General features: G+C 46.2%; 1 protein-coding gene and 1 long non-coding RNA gene across 3 annotated transcripts in view; one reads left to right on the forward strand and one right to left on the reverse strand.

Annotated features, from left to right (window-relative positions):
* Window positions 6,159–11,392, forward strand: LOC110397896. Its single transcript, XR_002438063.1, has 4 exons — window positions 6,159–7,612; window positions 7,740–7,824; window positions 9,238–9,342; window positions 9,448–11,392. It is a non-coding gene; the product is annotated as an uncharacterized LOC110397896 (long non-coding RNA).
* Window positions 12,790–19,504, reverse strand: part of SLAIN2 (SLAIN motif family member 2) — a 31,661-nt gene continuing 24,946 nt past the window's right edge. For both annotated transcript variants that reach the window (XM_021394879.1, XM_021394880.1), the window contains 2 exons: window positions 15,573–15,891; window positions 12,790–14,110 (listed from right to left, as the gene is read on the reverse strand). In XM_021394879.1, coding sequence (XP_021250554.1) covers window positions 14,044–14,110; window positions 15,573–15,891 — 386 coding nt within the window. In that variant the 3' untranslated portion in view covers window positions 12,790–14,043. The remainder of the gene's footprint in view (window positions 14,111–15,572; window positions 15,892–19,504) is intronic.

The raw sequence follows: 19,504 nt of genomic DNA on the forward strand, positions 1-19,504 counted from the left end.
GCAGCGTCGCCGCGCCGCGCTAGGGGCGTCCGGGCTCGCTGCATCCCCCGCAGATCGCCCGCTGGCGCGAGGGGTGGAAGGGGTTGGGAGTTCGGGGCATTGCTGTGTGCTGGGGGTGCCCCGGTGGGACTGGCAAGCGGTGCCCGTGGCAGAGACTCAGGGAAGGCGCCGTGCCAGGCGATGCCAGGTTCAGTGCTGCTCCGTTCGTGCTCGTTTCCTTGCCGTTAACTGAAGGAGAGCACGGGATGAGTCATCGGCGCTGGACAGCCGGATGGGACCCAGCGCTCTGCAGCTCATTCATTCATATTTTGTGCTCCGTGCTGCTGACCAAGGGGAGCACAGGGCCGGGTTGGCTTTCTTGGGCTGAATGTTCCACACCATAAGTGTTTCTGCTGTATGGAATGTGCTTCAAGCGTTACACCACTGAATCTTCTCCCTCATGCAGCCGGTGCTTAGCTTCAGTTCCCTTATCGCACCATCCTCGTGCTGCGGTGCCACGCGGTTCCGTGCTGCTGGCAGCATGCAGGCACAGAGCAGCAGCTCATCCAGCAGGTGTGGGGGCCCATCCCACCCTGTGCTATCTGCCGCTGTCACTGCCCAGGCTGCCCGCGGTGGCACAGCTGTTGGCGGGCAGATATTTTGTCATAAAGTATAGCGCATCCCATGGGCAGCAGCAGGAGGAGGCCATGATAACTCAGCTGCTGGATCCCCTCCCCCCAGCAGCACCTCGGTATTGTCTCATCGGGAGCGTGCAGTGCAACACTGTGGTGCTTGTCACTGAGCGTGGTGGTTATCATCTCTGCAGTTGGCCGCAGGCTGGCCTGGTGTGTCATCGTTAGGGTGCAGGCTGCAGCCCGGCCTATGCACGGGACACTACAGTGTGCCTCAGTCTGCGCTAACTGCTGCTGTGGGGAGTGGGAGCACACGCTGCCTGCCCGCGGCACAGGAAGCGCCGCATCGGCTGCTGGCCTGTTAAAGACACGGCAAATAAAAGCCATCGTCTTTTATTCTCAATTTCTTCCTCGTCATTCCGTCTGTTGAAAATTGGGTGAGCACATAGGTGGTGAGAGCAAGGAGTGGGAAGGAGAGCAGCCACTGGTGCACAGTTTGTAACCTTTGTGAATAATGTTGCCTCACACTACTCACAGAAGCGGGTTGGTTTCTCCAGGGGAACGTGCATGCTGCGAGCAGTGCTGGCCATACTGTAAGGAATGATCCAAGCCTCCTCGCTGCTCGTTCAGCCAGCGAGTTCTCAGCACAGCACATGGAGCTGCTGTTGGAATGCTTTGCTCCTGTGAGAAGCACTGTGCCCTGCGCCCGTCAGTGCGGGCCGGTTTGCAGAGCAGCGATGGGAGTTTGGAGACCAGAGGAAAGGCCTCAGGGAGAGGCCTCTGGGCCTTGAGGGCAGTGAGGCCTGGGCCAGCACCCTTCACTGGCATTACCACCGAGGAGCCTGAGACAAGGTCCGGTTGTGTCACTGGTGTTTGGGCAAGGCCTAGCAGGAGTCGCTGTTGCTTTCAGGGGATGTACAGTCTTGTAGCTCCTACTTTAAGTATTGTGCCATTGGGGTGTGGGTGGAAACCTCTTGGTGCAGCTGGAGGAGATGCGGCCTGGAGACGTGCAGTGGGGAAGGAAACTGACAGCCTCAGGTAGGCAAATACCACAGTGGTTACGTGCTCATTTCTACTTACAGCATGCATCCAGAGTGGTTATTTTTTGTGGCTTTGGAGAGTTAGGAATCAAAATATGATTATGCAGAGATGCTGGTGATTTTGATGGTTCTTCCATGGCTGTCTTTGTGCTGGTAAGGCCACGTTGGCTGGTGCGCGGTTAAGCAGGGCCTTCTCTGACAGGTGGGTGGCTCTTGTTGCCTCTTTCAAGGGGGAAGATTGCACCTTTTGTCACCCCCAGGACATTGGTCAGGACGTGCTGATGGACTGGCATTAATCCTGCCCCAAACCAGTCACATTTCAGGCAAAAGCTGAGGAAATGAGGTGTGTCACTTCCTGCACTCCTCCCTGAGAACCACTGCAGGGGCAGCATGGCAGGATGATGGCCGTGTACCCTCCTGCACCACGGGCTGCCCCAGCAACACTTGTCCTTGCCCACGTGTCCCGGTTGCTGCAGCCTCTTCTGCTGTGGAGCATCCCTTCTTTTGGTTCATCTTGTAATGGTGTCGAGGAGCTGCCTGTCTCACAACCTCTTTCTTGGATCCCTGGGTGCAGCATCCATGCTGTCTCCTTATGCAGATGGGATCCCATGAAAGCATTTTCTCCTCCATTTGACCTCCCCCGTTCATTGCAGTCCTGTCCTCTTCTCCCTCAGACTCTTATTTCAAATCATAGAGCCACAAACTGGTTTGGGTTGCAACGGATGCTAAAGCCCACCCAGTTCCACCCCCATGCCTTGGGCAGCGCTGCCACCCACCAGCTCAGCTGCCCAGGGCCCCAGCCAACCTGGCCTTGAGCGTCTCCAGGGATGGGGCACCCACAGCTCTCTGGGCAGCCTGTGCTGCTGCCTGAGTCCTGCCCACAGTCTCCACTCTATTTATTCCCCCTTGAGAAGTGCTCTGACATTCGTAACCTCTGAGTGTTGTTATGAAGTTGAGGTGGCGTGGTAGGGAAAAATCTGACCACGACCTGAACACAGCAGCGTGAGCTTCACTGCTGGGCTGTCAGTCTCCTTTGTGTCCCTGTTGCCTGCTGCATTTCCTCTGCGTGGCTGGAGACAGCTCCTCCCTTTGAATCACAGACCCGCTGAGCATTTCTGCGTTAGCAGTCCAGGGCAGAAATTACTGTTGAAATAAACCCCACTGTTGTACTTGATGTGCCCCATGGTTATTTTTAAAGCACCTCAAGCCCATTAATCATCAAATTAAGTACTTCAGGACTCAGGTCGCAATGTTCCAATATTTCACCATTAGGACTAAGTGTCCTAACTATGTGTGATCCACCTTCCAAAAAGGAGAGGCAGAGCCCTTTGCCAGCCGTCCCATTACAAGCAGGCTCCTGGCCCGTGGGAGAAGGGCTAATCCTGCAAATGGATTGCTGCTGGACATCTGCTGGGGCAGTCGTACCCCTGCAGCACTAAAGCAGATATTGATAGTGTGCATTTGGAGGCTTCCTTAGCAAATTTCTCTTAGCAACTACATGTTGCATGTTAGATACCTTTACCTGAGTTTAAATAAGAAATCATTCCGCCTCAGGCACTGCTCCCTTCTGTTACTGTCTGAGATCATTTTTTTGTGTGTGTTGGAGCACTATCAGCATCATGATGAAAGACGTAATAAAATAGATGACCTGATGACTAATGCACGTCTCGGTGCAGAGGAGCTGGAATTAGCCTCATGCTCAGCCAGGCGGGGACAGGGAACGACGGAGCTGGGGATGACAGGGCTGGGGATGGCGGGGCTGCCTCAGACTTCACCTCTGGGCTCAGAGCCAGGCAGCCCCCGGCTGCAGGCATGGCTCTGCCTTTGTGGGGCTGTGCTGGCAGACCCAGGGCGAGCCCCTGGGCGTGGGGCTGGGGGGGGTTGGAACACAAATGCGGTGTGCTGTAGGTGCTCGTGCAGAGTGAGATGAGTGCAGCGTGCTGATGACAGGATGTGCGCAAAGTGACAAACGGCGGTGGGCTGGGAGGTGCTGTTCCTGGCCCTGACCCAGCTGGGTTAGAGGCTTCTGTTTCCCATTGAGGCTTGAAGCCCCTCTTCATTTCCTATGCAGGAACCTAACCCAATTAGGGACATAAATCATGCGAGGTGAAGCGCATAAATGTCGTCTTGTGCCTGTAAAAATATGGGTTGTGGTTTGGCTTTGTTTTTTTAAAGCCAGGTCAGAATAAATGACACTGAGACTGTATCGTCATACAGTACCGTTTGAATGTCAAAAAATACAGGAGTAAATTTGATGATTCCTGCAGCATTATTTGCTATATGGAGTGTTAGTTTAATTGAAGAAAAATGCCCTAAAGACGAATCCCAGCCCTCTGCTGCCGAAGCTTTCTTCATATTGAAGGTGAGCCCATGGGACAGGCTAACAGCAGCAGCGCTGCTCTGCCTCAGGTGGCACAGAGCCCTCTGCACTCCACTGTCATTGGCACTGCTGCCCCTGCGGCTCCTGGGAGTGGGCTGAGCAGATTTGTGCGCGAAGCTGCATAAATGTGGAATAAAAATGGTCCTTGTCCCACTGCCAGATTTTTACTGAATAATGAAAATGGATATCTGCAGGGCTGATCAGCACACGAACAAAGCAAGGCCAGACCACAAGCCAGGTGTGCTGTTACCTAAATTAAATCTCCATTGATTTACAAAGAAATCTCAGGAGAATGGGAAGAAATAAATCTCGCACATAATAGGAAACTCTTAACACTCCTCCTAGAGAGTGTGGTACATTGATCCCATGAAAAACAGCCCTGACACACGGTGCATGCGCTCTTCTAAAACCCTATTGAGGTGCGACTTGTTTTAATAACCCAGAGAATCTTCATGTTGATCCTGTGGTCTTAGCGGGCCTGCTGTGTCACTGTGGTCAGGGAAATGCACTCTGGATGTTGTGGCCCTGTTGATTTGCTGGGAAGGTGATTTGGGTCAGCAAAGGCTTTTGTTTCTGTGTTGGGGTGCCAGGCAGTACTGTGTAAGAGGCATGGAGCGGCGTTCCTTCCCTGGGGCTGCTGGCCCCACTGCTGGCTGCATGCAGGTGCTGCAAGCGGACACACAGCTCCCATCAGCAGCTGCACAGACAGGTGGGGTGCTTCGTCTACAGCCCAAACCAGCAAAAATCACTTCTTGCTTGGGCTGAATTGAAAAAGAATCAGTTTCACAGTAAAATCAAAGCTGTCAAAAATTGGATGAAAGCTACCATTAACTTTTGTGTTTCGATGCTGTTTCTAAGATGTGTCAAATTTTAAATGAAATGTAATTGCAATTAAAAAAAAATATTTTGATATATGTATTTTTTTTCCACTAAGGAATTAACCAAATCCGCCATGAATCTACAAATAGTTACATTTGTCTCAGGAAATGTAATATTGCTAAGTGTTTCTGCCATCCCAAACAGCAGCTGAAGATATCCAGCCCAGAGGTTATGTTCGGCTCCTTTGGGGTATGAGCAGCTAGGGGGTAGGAAACACATGGGGGTGGCTTCAGACCATGGCATGACAAGAGTACGGAGCTGCACTTCAAGCTGCTGTCAGGGAGATTCGGAGGAGGTGGTGACAGGGAAAGGAACAATGTGTGTAAATTCTAAATAAGGTGTTTGCAATCTGGGTAGCCAAAATGCTAAGGCCCGAGAGTGGTGGTGAACGGAGTTAAATCCGGCTGGTGACCGGTCCCGAGTGGTGTTCCCCAGGGGCCAGTGCTGGGGCCTGCCCTCTTCAATATCTTTTTTGATGACCTGGATGAGGGCATTGAGAGCACCCTCTGTAAGTTTGCAGGTGACACCAAGCTGGGAGGAAGTGAGGATCTGCCTGAGGGTAGGAAGGCCCTAAAGAGGGATCTGGACAGGCTGGGTCGATGGGCTGAGGCCAGCTGTATGAGGTTCAATAAGACCGAGTGCTGAGTCCTGCACGTTGGTCACAACAGTGCCACACATCGTTACAGGCTTGGGGCAGAGTGGCTGGAAAGCTGCACGGAGGAAAAGGATCTAGGGGTGTTAGCTGACAGCTGGCTGAACATGAGCCAGCAGTGTGCCCAGGTGGCCAAGAAGGCCAATGGCATCCTGGCTTGTATCAGGAATAGTGCAGCCAGCAGGAGCAGGGAAGTAATTGTGCCTCTGTACTCAGCACTGGTGAGGCCGCACCTCGAGTACTGTGTTCACTTTTGGGCCCCTCACTGCAAGAAAGACATCAAGACCCTGAAGCGTGTCCAGAGAAGGGCAAGGGAGCTGTGAAGGGTCTAGAGCACAAGTCTTGTGAGGAGCATCTGAGGGAACTGGGATTGTTCAGTCTGGAGGAGGATCGGGGGAGACTTGATATCTCTGCAGTGACCTGAAAGGAGGTTGTAGTGAGGTAGGGGAAGAATTTCTTCACCAAAAGTGTGGACAGGCTGCCCAGGGAGGTGGTGGAGTCACCATCCCTGGAGGCATTCAGGGAACATGTAGATGTGGCACCGAGGGACGTAGTTAGTGGGCATGGGGTGGTGAGCTGGCAGTTGGACTGGATGATCTTAGTGTTCTTTTCCAACCTTAATGATTAAGGATAAAAACGGAAGTGCAGGGGAGAGACCCTGAGTGGTACCTTGTCTGTTTGGAATGCAGTCACAGTGCTGTGTGGGAGGGGCGATTCTCCTGCCCAGCCTGAAAACAGGAGATCAAGGAAATCAAGCAGCACTTGTCAGAGTGTCGAAGGCATCAAACAGGCCAGACAGAACAATGAAGGGGCTGAAAGCAGAGTGGAAGTGTTCTGTCACTGTGATCTCTCTGTTGTTTTAATTTTATCGTGAGATTACTGATGGACCAATTTCAGTGATTCACATTGGTAATTAATACTATTTAATTATCTTCATAAAGAGGAAGATGCAGGAAGTGGGAACACGCTGATGAAGACATTCTGCTAATGAAAAGCTTGGTGGAGGGGAACAGCACAGAAAAGTGGGATGGGAGTGCTTGCAGTGGGCTGAGTCATGTCCAGTGCCACCCACAAAGGCTGTGGGGTCTGAGCCCAGTAATGAGCACTGCTTTTTGTGAGTTAGTTCTGCAGTGGAAGCATTCAGCCCATGACCAGGAGGACTGAGCCAGGGCTGGGTGCTATGCCACACGGCTTCCAGCGTCCTGCAATGTGCTCGTGTGCCTGGAGTGCAGCCTCGGCAATGCCGAGCATTGATCCAGGCCTGTGTAAATGGCAGCATAAATACAGGAACTAAATCTTTGCTAAGATTTTCACCACCTCACCCCCCAGGAAAAAAAAAAAATCTATCAACTCTGACATTTACAATAGACATTATCTGCTCTGTGACATTTGGTCTTACAAACAGATGTTGACCAAATTTCCATTTGTAGCTCACCCCACTGCCACAGATGAGAGGGCACCCAGAGCTGGCCCTTGTCTCTAAATAGCAGAGTGCCCGCCCCTCCCTCCCGGCCGTGGGGTGCTGACAAAGGACTGAGCCCCAGGAAAATATGGCAGCATCACCAGCAGTGTGTGGAACAGCAGGGAACTGGAGGAGGGTCTCCTGCAGCCCAGTGTTGTTAATGATTCTTTGATCCTGAAGCCAGGTGACAGCAGTGACACAACGCTGCTGCCACTGACATCCAGGCACTGCTTGAAATGGAAACAGGGCAAAGGTTTCCTAATTCTTTTGTATTCAAGTCAGGTGGAGCAGCATTAACAGGGTTTGTGTCTGCATTAGCCTGGGGGTAGATGAACAGAAACACAATAACCTGGTTCTGGGCCCCATGGGGCTAAATAAGGGCAGCGATACACAGAGAACATAGAACTGAGAAACCAGAGGCTACACAAGCATAGAGGGAGAGCTGAGCATTTGCCCCATGTTCCCCAACCCCTTTATCCCTGATGAGGCTCTAAATGGCAGCACCTGCTTCACTGAAACTGCATTTCTGAAGGAAGAGCATCAGGTAGATTTGCATGAGCTGCACCTGTCCTGCCCAGCTTCATTCTGGTAAGCAGAGCTCTGCTTGCACAATGGAGACTAGGGGGTGCCTTTTCCAGAAATGGGGTATTTTCTGGATCTAGCCCCAAACTGGAAGCTCTCAGTTAGAGCTCAGTCTGTTGCTCTCTCCCATCAGCATTCTGGCCCCTGCTAGAGCGTGCTGTGAGCAGAAGCAGCGATGAGGTGGTTCAGCTGTATTAACCTGGGGTTGGAAGAGGGGGGTGAGTAAAGATCTGCAATTGGATGTATGGGCTGTTCTGGTGGTACTAGCTAAAGGGAAACAAAGCACCTGGGAGAAGCGCCTTGTAGAAAGTATTGTAGAATCGTTTGAGGTGGGAGGGGCCCTCAAAGGCTTTTTGGTCCAACTGCCCTACAGTGATCAGGGCTGCCTACAGCACAATCAGGGTGCTCAGAGCCCTGTCCAGCCTGACCTTATTCCTGGGGCTGGTGTCAGTGCAGCAGTACCACGGCCCCTGGTCTAGCCCAGTGGCCTGAACGTGGCTTGGGAGCCTGCTTGGGGAAGAGCCTTACAGAGCTTATCTATAGATACCTTGTAATTCACTGCTCGTAACAGAAGTGGAGGGTGCACTGCGTTGAGAAACCCTTTTGCTGGTGGGGAATCGCTTTAGCTACCCGTGCCTTTAATTCTGCTGAAGAGCTGTAACTAAGTGTAACCAGCACAGCTGTGCTTTGTTCCTGCGGTGCTTTAGCGCGGTCACAGCAGAGCTGTTGTGGAATGCAGAGAGGACCGTGGCGAGCAGGGTGACTGTAGGGGACAGCGGGACCGGTGATCCCGTTGTAGAGCAGATCTAGGGAGGGTTTGCCTGAACGAGCGTCGGCTCCATTCAGTTCCTGAACTGCAAACCAGGGAATTAACGCAGGGCTCTGGGAGGGGAAGGTTTCTTTGTGTCAACTGCGTGTGAAGTAGTGCCCGCATCCCGGCCTCGTCTTCCTGGAACAAGGCTGCGGACAGGCCGCCTGCAGGTGTCAGCCTTGTGCTAGAGGACGGCCGGTGCTCCGGAGTAGTTCTGTGTGTTTTTCTGTCTTGTTTCTATTTCACTTAAGGCAATCTAATTTCACACTTTTGAACTTGGAAAGTTTTTTAAAAATACTCCTATTCTTACAGATCAAGAGACAGAACTAAAAACACATTGCAGTCATATTTAACGACATTTGCCACAGTTTGTTTTTCTTCCTCAGAAGTATTTGTAGTAAAAGCTCGTTTCAAATGATCACAATGGGGCGCTCTGCAGCCACCCGCAGACAGCAACGGTGTAAGCATCTGCGGCCTTCTGCCCCGTTTACACTCGCTTCCCCTGCCCAGCCCAGCCCGGCTTGGGGTGCACCACCCGCAAAGGAACGCTCGCACCTTCCCGCGGTGTAAGAGAGCTGCAGGAAAAATCAACTCTTCTTTTTGAAGAGGCACTGAGGGATGTGGGTTAGCGGGCATAGGGTGTTGGGCTGACGGTTGGACTAGGTGATCTTAGTGGTCTTTCCAACCTTAACGTTTATATGGTTAAAAGTGTTGGTGGTATCACGATGCTCAATATATAAAGTTTAATACAGAAGAGTTAATACAGAGAAAGGCGATGGAATTGCCTGTGATTTTGACACCGCCCTGTGTTTTCCTGAAGGAGTGTAAGGCAAACCATGTTTGATTGCTGAACCAAAAGGCGGAGGGAAGGAGGAGCAGCTCCCATCTGAGAAGCAAGAAACGTGAAGTCAGCTCTGCTTAAAAGGTAAGCTGCCGCGGGGGAAGCATTCTGATCTGGATGCTTAATTACAAACCAGGGGACCACACTGTGATACATAGTGAGCCTCACTGGTTGAATTCTGTTAAACAGATTTAGCATGATGTGCGCACCACGTAGAAGTAAGCCCAGCTTAACTTTTCTAATGCTGACGTGATGAAAAGATGGCATCTGTGTTATGGAAACAAGCTGACTGAATCTGACAGCTGCACTCTTGCTGTGGATTTGTTATGTGGCACCTCCACCAGAACACTTTAAAGGCCTGGGAAGAGCCTGTGCATTATCTTAGTCAAAGGGTTACAGATTTCACAGCTGTGAAGTTCAATGATTTCCAGCTGCTGCAGCAGTAGAAGCCATCAACCACCTTTAAAACAATGGCAGTTAATAACGATTCAAGGTGTGGAAGAGCATGCTGGCTACTGCTTATGTTGTGTTGTAGCAAAAGGCACGTTAGCAAATTTAAAGCAAACTTCTTGCTGCTGAGTGAACCAAAGCAGGCTGAAAAGAACAGTACAACATGCAATATTGCTTGGGAGAAGATGACAGAAAGCAGTGCGTTAGAAGAGCTGTTGGCCTGTACTGGTCTTAATGTATATATTCAGTTTATTGTCCATGTTATCAGTCATAAAATAAAGGCATTTGTGTTTGAACTAGGTAAAACTTAACAATTCAACAGAGGCTTGCTAGATGCACTTTGAGGTTGCTCAATTCTCCACGTAAATTGCCAAACTTTCAGAATGAAAAGTTTGTTTCTTTCGGTGAAGTGAGGATGAGTCCTGTAAAGATAAAAGGCAGATCGTGCACTTACAGACTTACACAAACAAATGACTGGGCTGAAAATTCAGAATACAACTTTTCATGTAATCTATCTAGACTTTAGTAAAGCCTTTGACTCTGTCCCTGCAGTATTCTCCTAGAGAAGCTGGCAGCCCATCACTTGGATGGGTATGCTCTTCACTGGGTAAAAAATTTGCTGGATGGCCGGGCCCAGAGAGTGGTGGTGAGTTACATCCCGCTGGCGACCGGTCATGAGTGGTGTTCCTCAGGGGTCAGCGCTGGGGCTGGTCTTGTTTAATATCTTCACTGATGATCTGAGTGAGGGGATTGAGTGTATGCTCAGTAAGTTTGCAGGTGACACCAAGTTGGCAGGAAGTGAGGATCTGCCTGAGGGTAGGAAGGTCCTACGGAGGGATCTGGACAGGCTGGGTCGATGGGCTGAGACCAGCTGTATGAGCTTCAACAAGGCCAAGTGCTGAGTCCTGCACGTTGGTCACAACAGCACCAAGCATCATTACAGGCTTGGGCAGAGCGGCTGGAAAGCTGCACGGAGGAAAAGGATCTAGGGGTGTCAGCTGACAGCTGGCTGAACGTGAGCCAGCAGTGTGCCCAGGTGGCCAAGAAGGCATCCTGGCTCGTATCAGGAGTAGTGCAGCCAGCAGGAGCAGGTTGGTGATCATCCTTCTGTACTTGGTACTGCTGAGGCCGCACCTCAAGTTCAGTTTTGGGCCCCTCAGTACAAGAAAGACATCGAGATCCTGGAGTATGTCCAGAGAAGGGCAAGGAAGCTGTGAAGGGTCTGGAGCACACGTCATATGGGGAGCAGCTGAGGGAGCTGAGATAGATTGTTCAGTTTGCACTGGGGAGGTTCACTCAGAAAGAGTGGTGGGCATTGGAACGGGCTGCCCAGGGAGGTGGGTGGAGTCACTGTCCCTGGAGTTGTTCAAGACATGTGGAGTTGTACCCCTGTGCCACATGGCTTAGTTGGCATGGGGTGATGGTTGAACTAGATGATCTTAGTGGTCTTTTCCCACCATGACAATTCTGTGTTTCCATGTTACTTGAATTACGCATTGCCCTTACAGAGCGGAGGCCTCTGTGCACAGCACAAGTACCTCAATCCACCGAGGAAATCACAGATCCAAATAACAGCACTGTACTCGCTTCATGAACTACAGGGGCAGTAGCTGATGTTCAGGACTGAAGAAGTGAATACAGTTCCTGAAAAAAACAAACCACCCTAAAAAAAAAAAAATCCAACAAAAACCTCTAAAAATACCCTATAAATATGTAAAGGCTTTTATAAACAGCTTGTTATAAAAATAATGATCCAGGCAGTACTTTGTGGTAAGAATATTTTATATATATTTTTTACACTTTAACACTTACAAAAAACATTCAAACACAAAAAAATTAAATAACTTTGGAAGCAGAATGAGTCTTTCTGCCTACATACATACAACAATTCCGAGCTGTTGGCACAAAAAGTAATCCACATTCATAAAACCCTTACTACTATATCAAACATAAGTTAAGTAAATCATAGGCACTAGTTTATCAAATCCATATTTCCACACTTCTGCAGTAAATCTCTAAACACAGAGCCCCATGATTTCCTGATATCAATAAACTGGTAATGCACAAAGGCTTTCTAGTAAACAGATAGTCTGTCTTTTCAGGAAGCTGTTTGTTGTATTTGGGGGAGGAGGGGGGAGTTAGAACAGCAGAGAAAAGAATGCTTAAGAACTGAAGCTGAATTTACCTAAGTAATGAATTACTTAACTTAAGGAAACTTACGCAACAGTTTGATGCAGCCATGGTAAAACCCCAATATTGTCATCTAAACTGACTTTCAAAGTTTACAAGTCAGCCAAAGTACTTAATAAAATCCACCAATTAAAAATAATCTCTTTTTCTCAATGAAGCAGCACCGCTTTGTAAAATGCTGACATGTTAAAATTCAGTTTTCAATGGGAACAGGTGCATTTGGTCTCTTCTACTTACTAGCTACGTGAGACACTTAGTGACACCCATTGTCTCTGCCAGCCACGCAAGGCCGGGCTGTTTCAGCAGGTGACCTCTGCTGAAATCTTACTGAATTACAGTGTACTTGACATCAGCTTCAAAGTCTCAGCACAGATCTTGGTCTGGAGTGTGAAGTCACTCATCAATCCATAGCTTGCCTCTAGCTGCTTGAGTAATTAAGAGCTGCAAATCAGTCTCTGCTACTTTCTGTTTGGCTTCTTCCAACACAAGTAGTATTGCATGGCTTTTTATCCAGGAAGATGCTAATGCTAGCCTAAAATTCAAGTGCCTGAATTTCAGGGTTAGTTATCCTCTTGGTGGTGGGAGTCCAAATACACCAGCAGTTCCGAACTCAGGTACTTCAGGGGCTGAAGGCTATCTACTGCCCGATCCAGCTTTTAGTGTTTGTCAGTCATTGCACGAAGGAGACCATTCACATCTCATTTGACTGTACATCCAACGTACTGAAACAGCTTCAAACAAAATCCCTTCCATTTAACTAGTCCCACCAAATACAACCTTAGTTACAAGTGTCTGTATGATGTTTTCCAAAACAGAAAATGATGGTTCAAATGCTAATTATAAATGAGTTGTTTTGAGAAAGATGTGTTAGAATAAGTCAGAGCCACAGGAGAAATTTAAGAGCTTGTAAACAGACATAGCAGGTTTCATACTCTATTACCAGTAATGTAAGATACACATATGTAAGGCAAAGTACATATTTAAAACACACTTACATGGGAAATATCTTCTGTAAAAATATTTACAATTTAAAATAAACCAATTTAAGAAATGGATGAAAGTAAAAAAATAGGATACAGAAAACTCCCTCATACCATGGAACATCACCTAAATGAATATCATTTGGCATCAAGAGTCAACTCATTACCTTAAAATTTGTATGTTACAAGTGCATAGTTGTGTTTCCTTCCCCTCTGCTATCAGCATTTACAGTTGTGTTCCAGGCTGCAAGCGTAGTGGTACGGTATTAGAACGAATGAATGTTACTACTTGCTTCTTCCTTCTTAAGGAAACCTGCTATAAAAAAAGTTTTCCCCAAATAGTTGAGTAATGTGTTAAAAATGTGGCTACAACAGCAAAGGCCATCTTTCCTGAGCCAGGAACTTTAAGGTCAGAAAGATTGTACAACTGATACTAAGCCCTTTTGGCAGTCAAGCAATATGAGCATGTAAAGCTGATAAATCAACACAGGAAAGATGCAATTTATACTATTGCATTTGTGTACGTCTGCTACATTCAAACCTTTAATGTTAATAAAAGCCACGGCTACTCCTTACTGTTCTGCCTCATCTTCCAGAGTAGCTTCTGATTCTTCCTGAGGGATGTATGTACCACTTTCCCCAACAAGAATCTCATTCAATGGTTAACAGCAGTGTTTCAGTAGCACTGTAGCAGTCAATCAGAATATTAACGTAGTCTTGTTTCAATAGTACATATTTCCCAACCTTTCTGTTGAATTAAAATAGGTTGAAAGCAAAGTTTGGGAAATTTTAAGTGACTGTTGTACTTGCTGTTTTTCAAGATGGGCATTTCTTTGGCATTCATTAGGTTTTTGCCCAGACATTGGCCACTATTATAAATGCTCAAATTGACCCATTTTTAGCAAGCAAGAAAAAGAAACCCACAAAACGTAACTGAGAGCAATTTAATGTGAAAGTGATTGTATGACCACCAAACATCTGATGTTAGATGTCATTAAAGTGCTGCTTTATAATCTCTGCCAGTTTGTGCTAATTAGAGACAGAGAGGTCTGGAATTTTTACAAATCCCAAAAGTCACATCTGAACAGTCTGTAGAATCAAGCTGTGTGTTAGCCTGGTGAGGAAGCATCCATGAGCACTGGAACTTTGCATGAAGCTCTGCAGTTCAATAGCAGCCGTCTTTCCAACTCTCGTCTTTCACGTTGCTGTAGGTTTTGGGAGCAGGTAACGATCTAAAACAAAATGAGATATTTTTCAGTTTCATACATAATGGCTGACGTCTCCCTCTACTATGCATAAAAGCTTAAACATTTTGAAAATAAAATATACACTTCTTTACTAATTTGCTTCTCTGCAATACAGTTTATTTAACAAACTCCAAACTATTTTTCAGGTTATGATCTTGACAATCATCCCATCAGGAAACTATCTAAATAAAGTCAGAAAACATTTTCTTACTGTACTCTGCAAGAACACAAGTTTAATTTCCTGTCATTAAAAAATGGGCCTTTTTTGTATAAACAGGGAGAGCCTTGTTTAGACTGTAACAGTTTCCTTACATCAAAATCTTCAAGTTCACAGACACTTTCCTATTGCACTGTGTACTGTGTGCTCTACCTACAGCATGTACAAAAGCTGTGTAATAAGTGAAACGCTTCTAAGGCCAGCTGGGATTTGGACAGCTACACTTTGCTTCTCTTAAGAAGTTTCTGTAAAAAAACCTTGCTGTTTATTACATCACGTTTTGTACTGCTTACAGAGTGCTAAACTGTCACTACTGAGTCACTTCTTGTTCCCTGCCCAACGCTCACAGCAGAACAAAACTGCTTTTTACAACTGTTTCATCTTGCCTATGACACTGGAGACCACTTTATCCTTTCTGCTTAAGGGGATTCTCAATATTCCTCACGGATGACTGCTTCCTTACGTCAGCTGTCTTCCACTTGACCCCTTCAGTAAAAATGCACGCTAGCGTGGCATTAGAAGCACCTATGCCAAGTTATGCACTGTTTCCTTCTATTCTCCTGAAGACAAACTGTCCGTGTAACCCTTCCAGCTAAGAATTAGCTTCTCTTGTGGTTGCTTTCCAAAACTCTGACATTAAGCAATTTCTGTAGGTAGGTGCTAGCACAGAGGTTACGTTTGAGTTGAAAATTTTCTTTTGTCCTGTGGCTTAACTGCATTGATATTTACGTTAAGTTTAGAATACACCATGGATGACCCCTCTGGTGTTAACAAGTCTTCCTTCCTAAAGAGAAACTACTCTACTGTGGTGCCATTACTTGACGTGGTTTACAAAAGGAACTTCAATAGTTCTAACTTCACAATGTGTCACTCAGTGGTACAAATGAATTTTCACTTGCCAGCTACGTTTTGATGACTTTTTTTTTTAAACCACATAAGACAAATCTTTATCGCCTTCTCAGCCCACACTGGGACACTTTTTTAGTTCAGTATCTTTCATTATTCACTTCAGCTTCACCCATCTTCCCGCTCCAATTCAAGAACCTTCTTCTCTCAGCTTTGCTTCAAATCCATTTTGAAAACACACATACTTCACGTGGAGGTTTCCATTTCCATCGTTTCTCGAGACCTGGAACCAAACTAAGAATTGCAGGAAGGAACAGCACAAATATACAACGTACAGAATTCAGCGTGCAAACTTCACATTCGGACTGCCTTTCCCACACTCACCTTCGAACAGGCTGTGCAAGTTTGCTACGAGGCACTGGGATGCCCCCTGAGGAAGGGGCGCTGGGTCTGGGCAAACTACTCCTCATCCCCGCTGTCCCCGCCGGCCTGGTGAGGGTGGTGCTGTTAACGCTGCTGGCAGGGCTGGGCAAGCCTGAGCTCTGAGCTGCAAGAGGCCCCGGGGAAGAACTGCTGTGAGTCAGCTGCGTGGCTTCCAGAGGAGCAACAGAACCAGGTCCGTGGTTACTAAATGCTTTCAGCGGCTGTCGGAGAGCTAGGGGAGATGGTGCTGCAGGTGAGCGGAATTTACTTGAAGAAGGTACTGGAAAATAAAAGGCAGAAGTTACTTTCAAGCTTAACTTACAGTACAACTGAAATAAAAAACAGGCAAGGATTTTATGTGAAAGTTCAAACAACACGGAATGTATAATGGAGTACAGCCAATCAAGCAGCAATGAGAAACAGGAATTCAGATGTCCTCTTTGTCATGTGTTTTTGATATAATAACTCCAATGGTCCATTTATCCACTATGAATATTTATCTGGATTTATACGTAATGCCAGTAAGGCCCTAACCATTCTATCTGTCAAGTCGAAAGAAACAGAGGTGAACGTATTTGGTAAGAAGAAATTTAGCTGCTTCAGAAATGTGTACCTAATTCCCATCCCTAAACCAACACATTCAAGAATATAGGATTCTAGCGTGACATTTGTGCATATTTGCACTTCCTCAGGTACAGGGACGCAGCTCAGAGCAGGGCATCCTAAAGTTTCTTTTATGCTCTTAACCACATCCACTGAATGAGGATTCACCTTATGATAGGGTCAAGTACAAGATCTACAGTCTGAAGGCAAAAAAATAAATAAGAAAACAGTCAGCCAGCTCCCAACGCCAAAGAGATGCAGCTATGAAACTTAAACCAGACAACTCTGACAATTTATAGCCTTCCTCTTCTTACAAACATCATCTAAATCACCAGTTTTACTTACAGCTGAATTCCAATACTTTGTTATCAGTTATTATGTAAAATGCAGCTCTTTATCAGATCCTCCCCAGGAAAGGCTAGTGAACCAGCAACAATCTATTTATAGGCTTAGATTTAGAATTTAACACACTGTACCAGCCCTTAACTCAAGGTGCACATACAAATGCATGCCATTAGTATTTTCTTTGGTCCTATATATTTATTTTACTCAATGCAATAGCAAGAGTTCTTATTTATTATGTACACAAGAATTAATTCTGAATTTTCAAAGACAGCTAGCAATTAATGACAATTGGTCTTTGCAGCAAAATACAGACAACATTTAAGTCCTTTGGTAATACCAAATCTTAAGCTCAATTCTTTGAGTATGAGAAATACTTTAAAAACATGCAAAACATATCACTAAACAGGATTCTTGAACTAATCCATCTTCTGAACATTTGAATGGAATTTCACCAGCTTCTCAGCCTGATTAGGGTGGGTGGGATTTGGCAACAGTTGATGTTGGACAATCCTATCAATCAGAAAAAGGGAAAAACCAAGCTGACATTTAGTGACCTTGCATCAGCAATTCTTTCTTAACTAATAAACTTCTTTACACAGAGGAGGCTGAGCTCCTCTTTGACAGGTGTTGTACTTAAAGATGGCCCTTCCCACAGCACTTATTATCATCAGTTTACAAGACAGGTCCACTGTGAATAAGAGGTGTAAGAGAAGAAACCAGTAATGATAGGAACACGACTTCCTAAATGGGGAACAGAGAAAGTGGTAATTGCCAGGCTCTACTGCAAAGCTGTTCTTGATGGGGTTGATAGAAAGATTAATATGTACGTTATAGATGTGAGTGGGATTCAATTCTTTTTGGGATTATCCAAGAGGGCCTTTCTACTGACAGTGATACCAACACAGCATGAGGCCGTGCGTGGGAAAAGCTGACAAAAGGTGGTAGAGATGTCAACAATACACGACAGTTGGTAAGGAGCAAGGAGAATAAATAAAAACCTTAAAATAAAAACCTCGGTGTCAAGCCAGGCGATGGATTACAGAAAGCATTAACAGCAGAATGACGGACAAGAATGGCAGCAAAGTGCTCCTAGAACTACGACAGATTACATATTAGAAGGGTTTGGTTTTTTTTTTTTTTTTGAATGTGAAATTGTCTGCAACATTGATGTAACTAAATCAGCAATTACCAAGAGATTCTACAGTCTAAACAAAGGGAGCTTTTATCACTAAATTTCTCATCACCATACTTGGTGGAACTCAAATACAGCACCAGGTTAGCAACTAACCTACTAACGATGCCTATATATAAAAACTGATCACGGCCTTAGGGCCTGTAAGGAGAGTTTTGGCTGCTAACATGAACAATGGGGAAAAGGTTTAAAGCCCTGAATGCAATGACAGCTTGTAACTGAAGAAAGTTTGTCATTTTTCCAGAGAAAGTAAGTATCCAGTGAATTAGTCTTCTCCATTCCCCAGTGTTCTCCCACTCCATCTTACCACGCTTCCAGCTTGAGCTGTCAATTCATACAGTGTTTCCTGTCAGCAAGCGCATTGCAGACATTGCTGAGAGCTGTCTTCATTATTTTACATAAAGGAATTAATTGTCTTCTAGTGAGCTGCAGCCTCTGAAGCAATCATTGGCAAAGCGTCTAATAATTCTGCTCTACATGTGAAGACTTTTGTCTTAGAGCATTTTTGGATATTTAATAAAACTCAGTTTGGCCTATTTGTAAGACAGGATTACAAAGAGTGAAGTACTGCCCCAGTGAAATCTATTTGATACTGTATACCCCTCTGCAGTAGCGAACCGATAGATGTTTAATATACCTACGGGTAGTGTTTTAACAGCAGTGCACAACTCTGTCTCCTTAGACACTAAACGACTAGAACCAACTACAACTAAAACCTCAGGCAGTAAGGAAAAATAAACAGCACCCTGCATGACACTGAGAGGGACTTCCCACCCTCTCGGGATTCTGCCCCGACTGCAGGGCTAGGAAGAAGTTGGGGTGCAGTCCTCACCACATCCAAGGCCAGCTGCTGCACACCAGCTTGAAACCAGAACCGACTCAGCTGCAGCTGTTAAACTGAAACATCAGCATGAGATGATTCAGACTGATACAGAAGAACAGATGAGGCAAAGCAATGGAAATCAATAAGCTGTTCTGTCACGGGACTGATACTGAATTGTTGTATAAACCTTAACAAATCTGTTATTGTGAGTTAAAGACTCGGCTACTTAAAGGTGTTTTGAAATGTTTTACAGAAAATGATTAAAATAATGAAACATGTCAAAGTGCTTGTGCAAAAGCTGCTAAGCGATGTAACGACCAACTAAAAATGAAACTAAAAAGAACTGTTGCCCACAGTCATTCATTCTTTTGAAACAAAAGTCTTGTTTCATTGCTGCGTAACTCTTCTATAATCCCAAGAGTCTCACTTAGGTCACAGAGGAAAAAACCCAACACACCAAAGCCTATAACATTTCCGTATTCCTGTACATTTCAACAGCTCCAGGCTAGGCCACCAGCTATGCACGTGTTTTACATAACTGGATGAATGCAGAGGCAAGGCCTGCTGGAAAGGGCACCGAAAGCTTTGGGAAGGAATGAAAACGATGGTCATATGACAAAGCAGAACACTGAGAGAAGTTTTTTTGCATTTGGAATGAAGTATCATGAAGACCATTAGAGACTTCCTATCAGCCAAAGTCATTACCCTTTGCTAATTCAAGGGGAAGATGGGACACAAAAACTTTGTGAATGGAATGAAGCTGACTGAAAGAAGTTAGTGTTGTTAAAGCACTGAAAGGCACGCTTGTTGTCAGCCACCTCCAGGATCTGCACGAAGGATTCTTACCGTCCTTAAGAGTCTCTAGCATAAACATATCTTATGAATTGGCCTGAAATGAAGTCTTCAAAACAACGTTTTCTAGACTGTAGT

This window comes from Numida meleagris, chromosome 4 (genome assembly GCF_002078875.1).
Source record: "Numida meleagris isolate 19003 breed g44 Domestic line chromosome 4, NumMel1.0, whole genome shotgun sequence".
NCBI classification, from domain to species: domain Eukaryota; kingdom Metazoa; phylum Chordata; class Aves; order Galliformes; family Numididae; genus Numida; species Numida meleagris.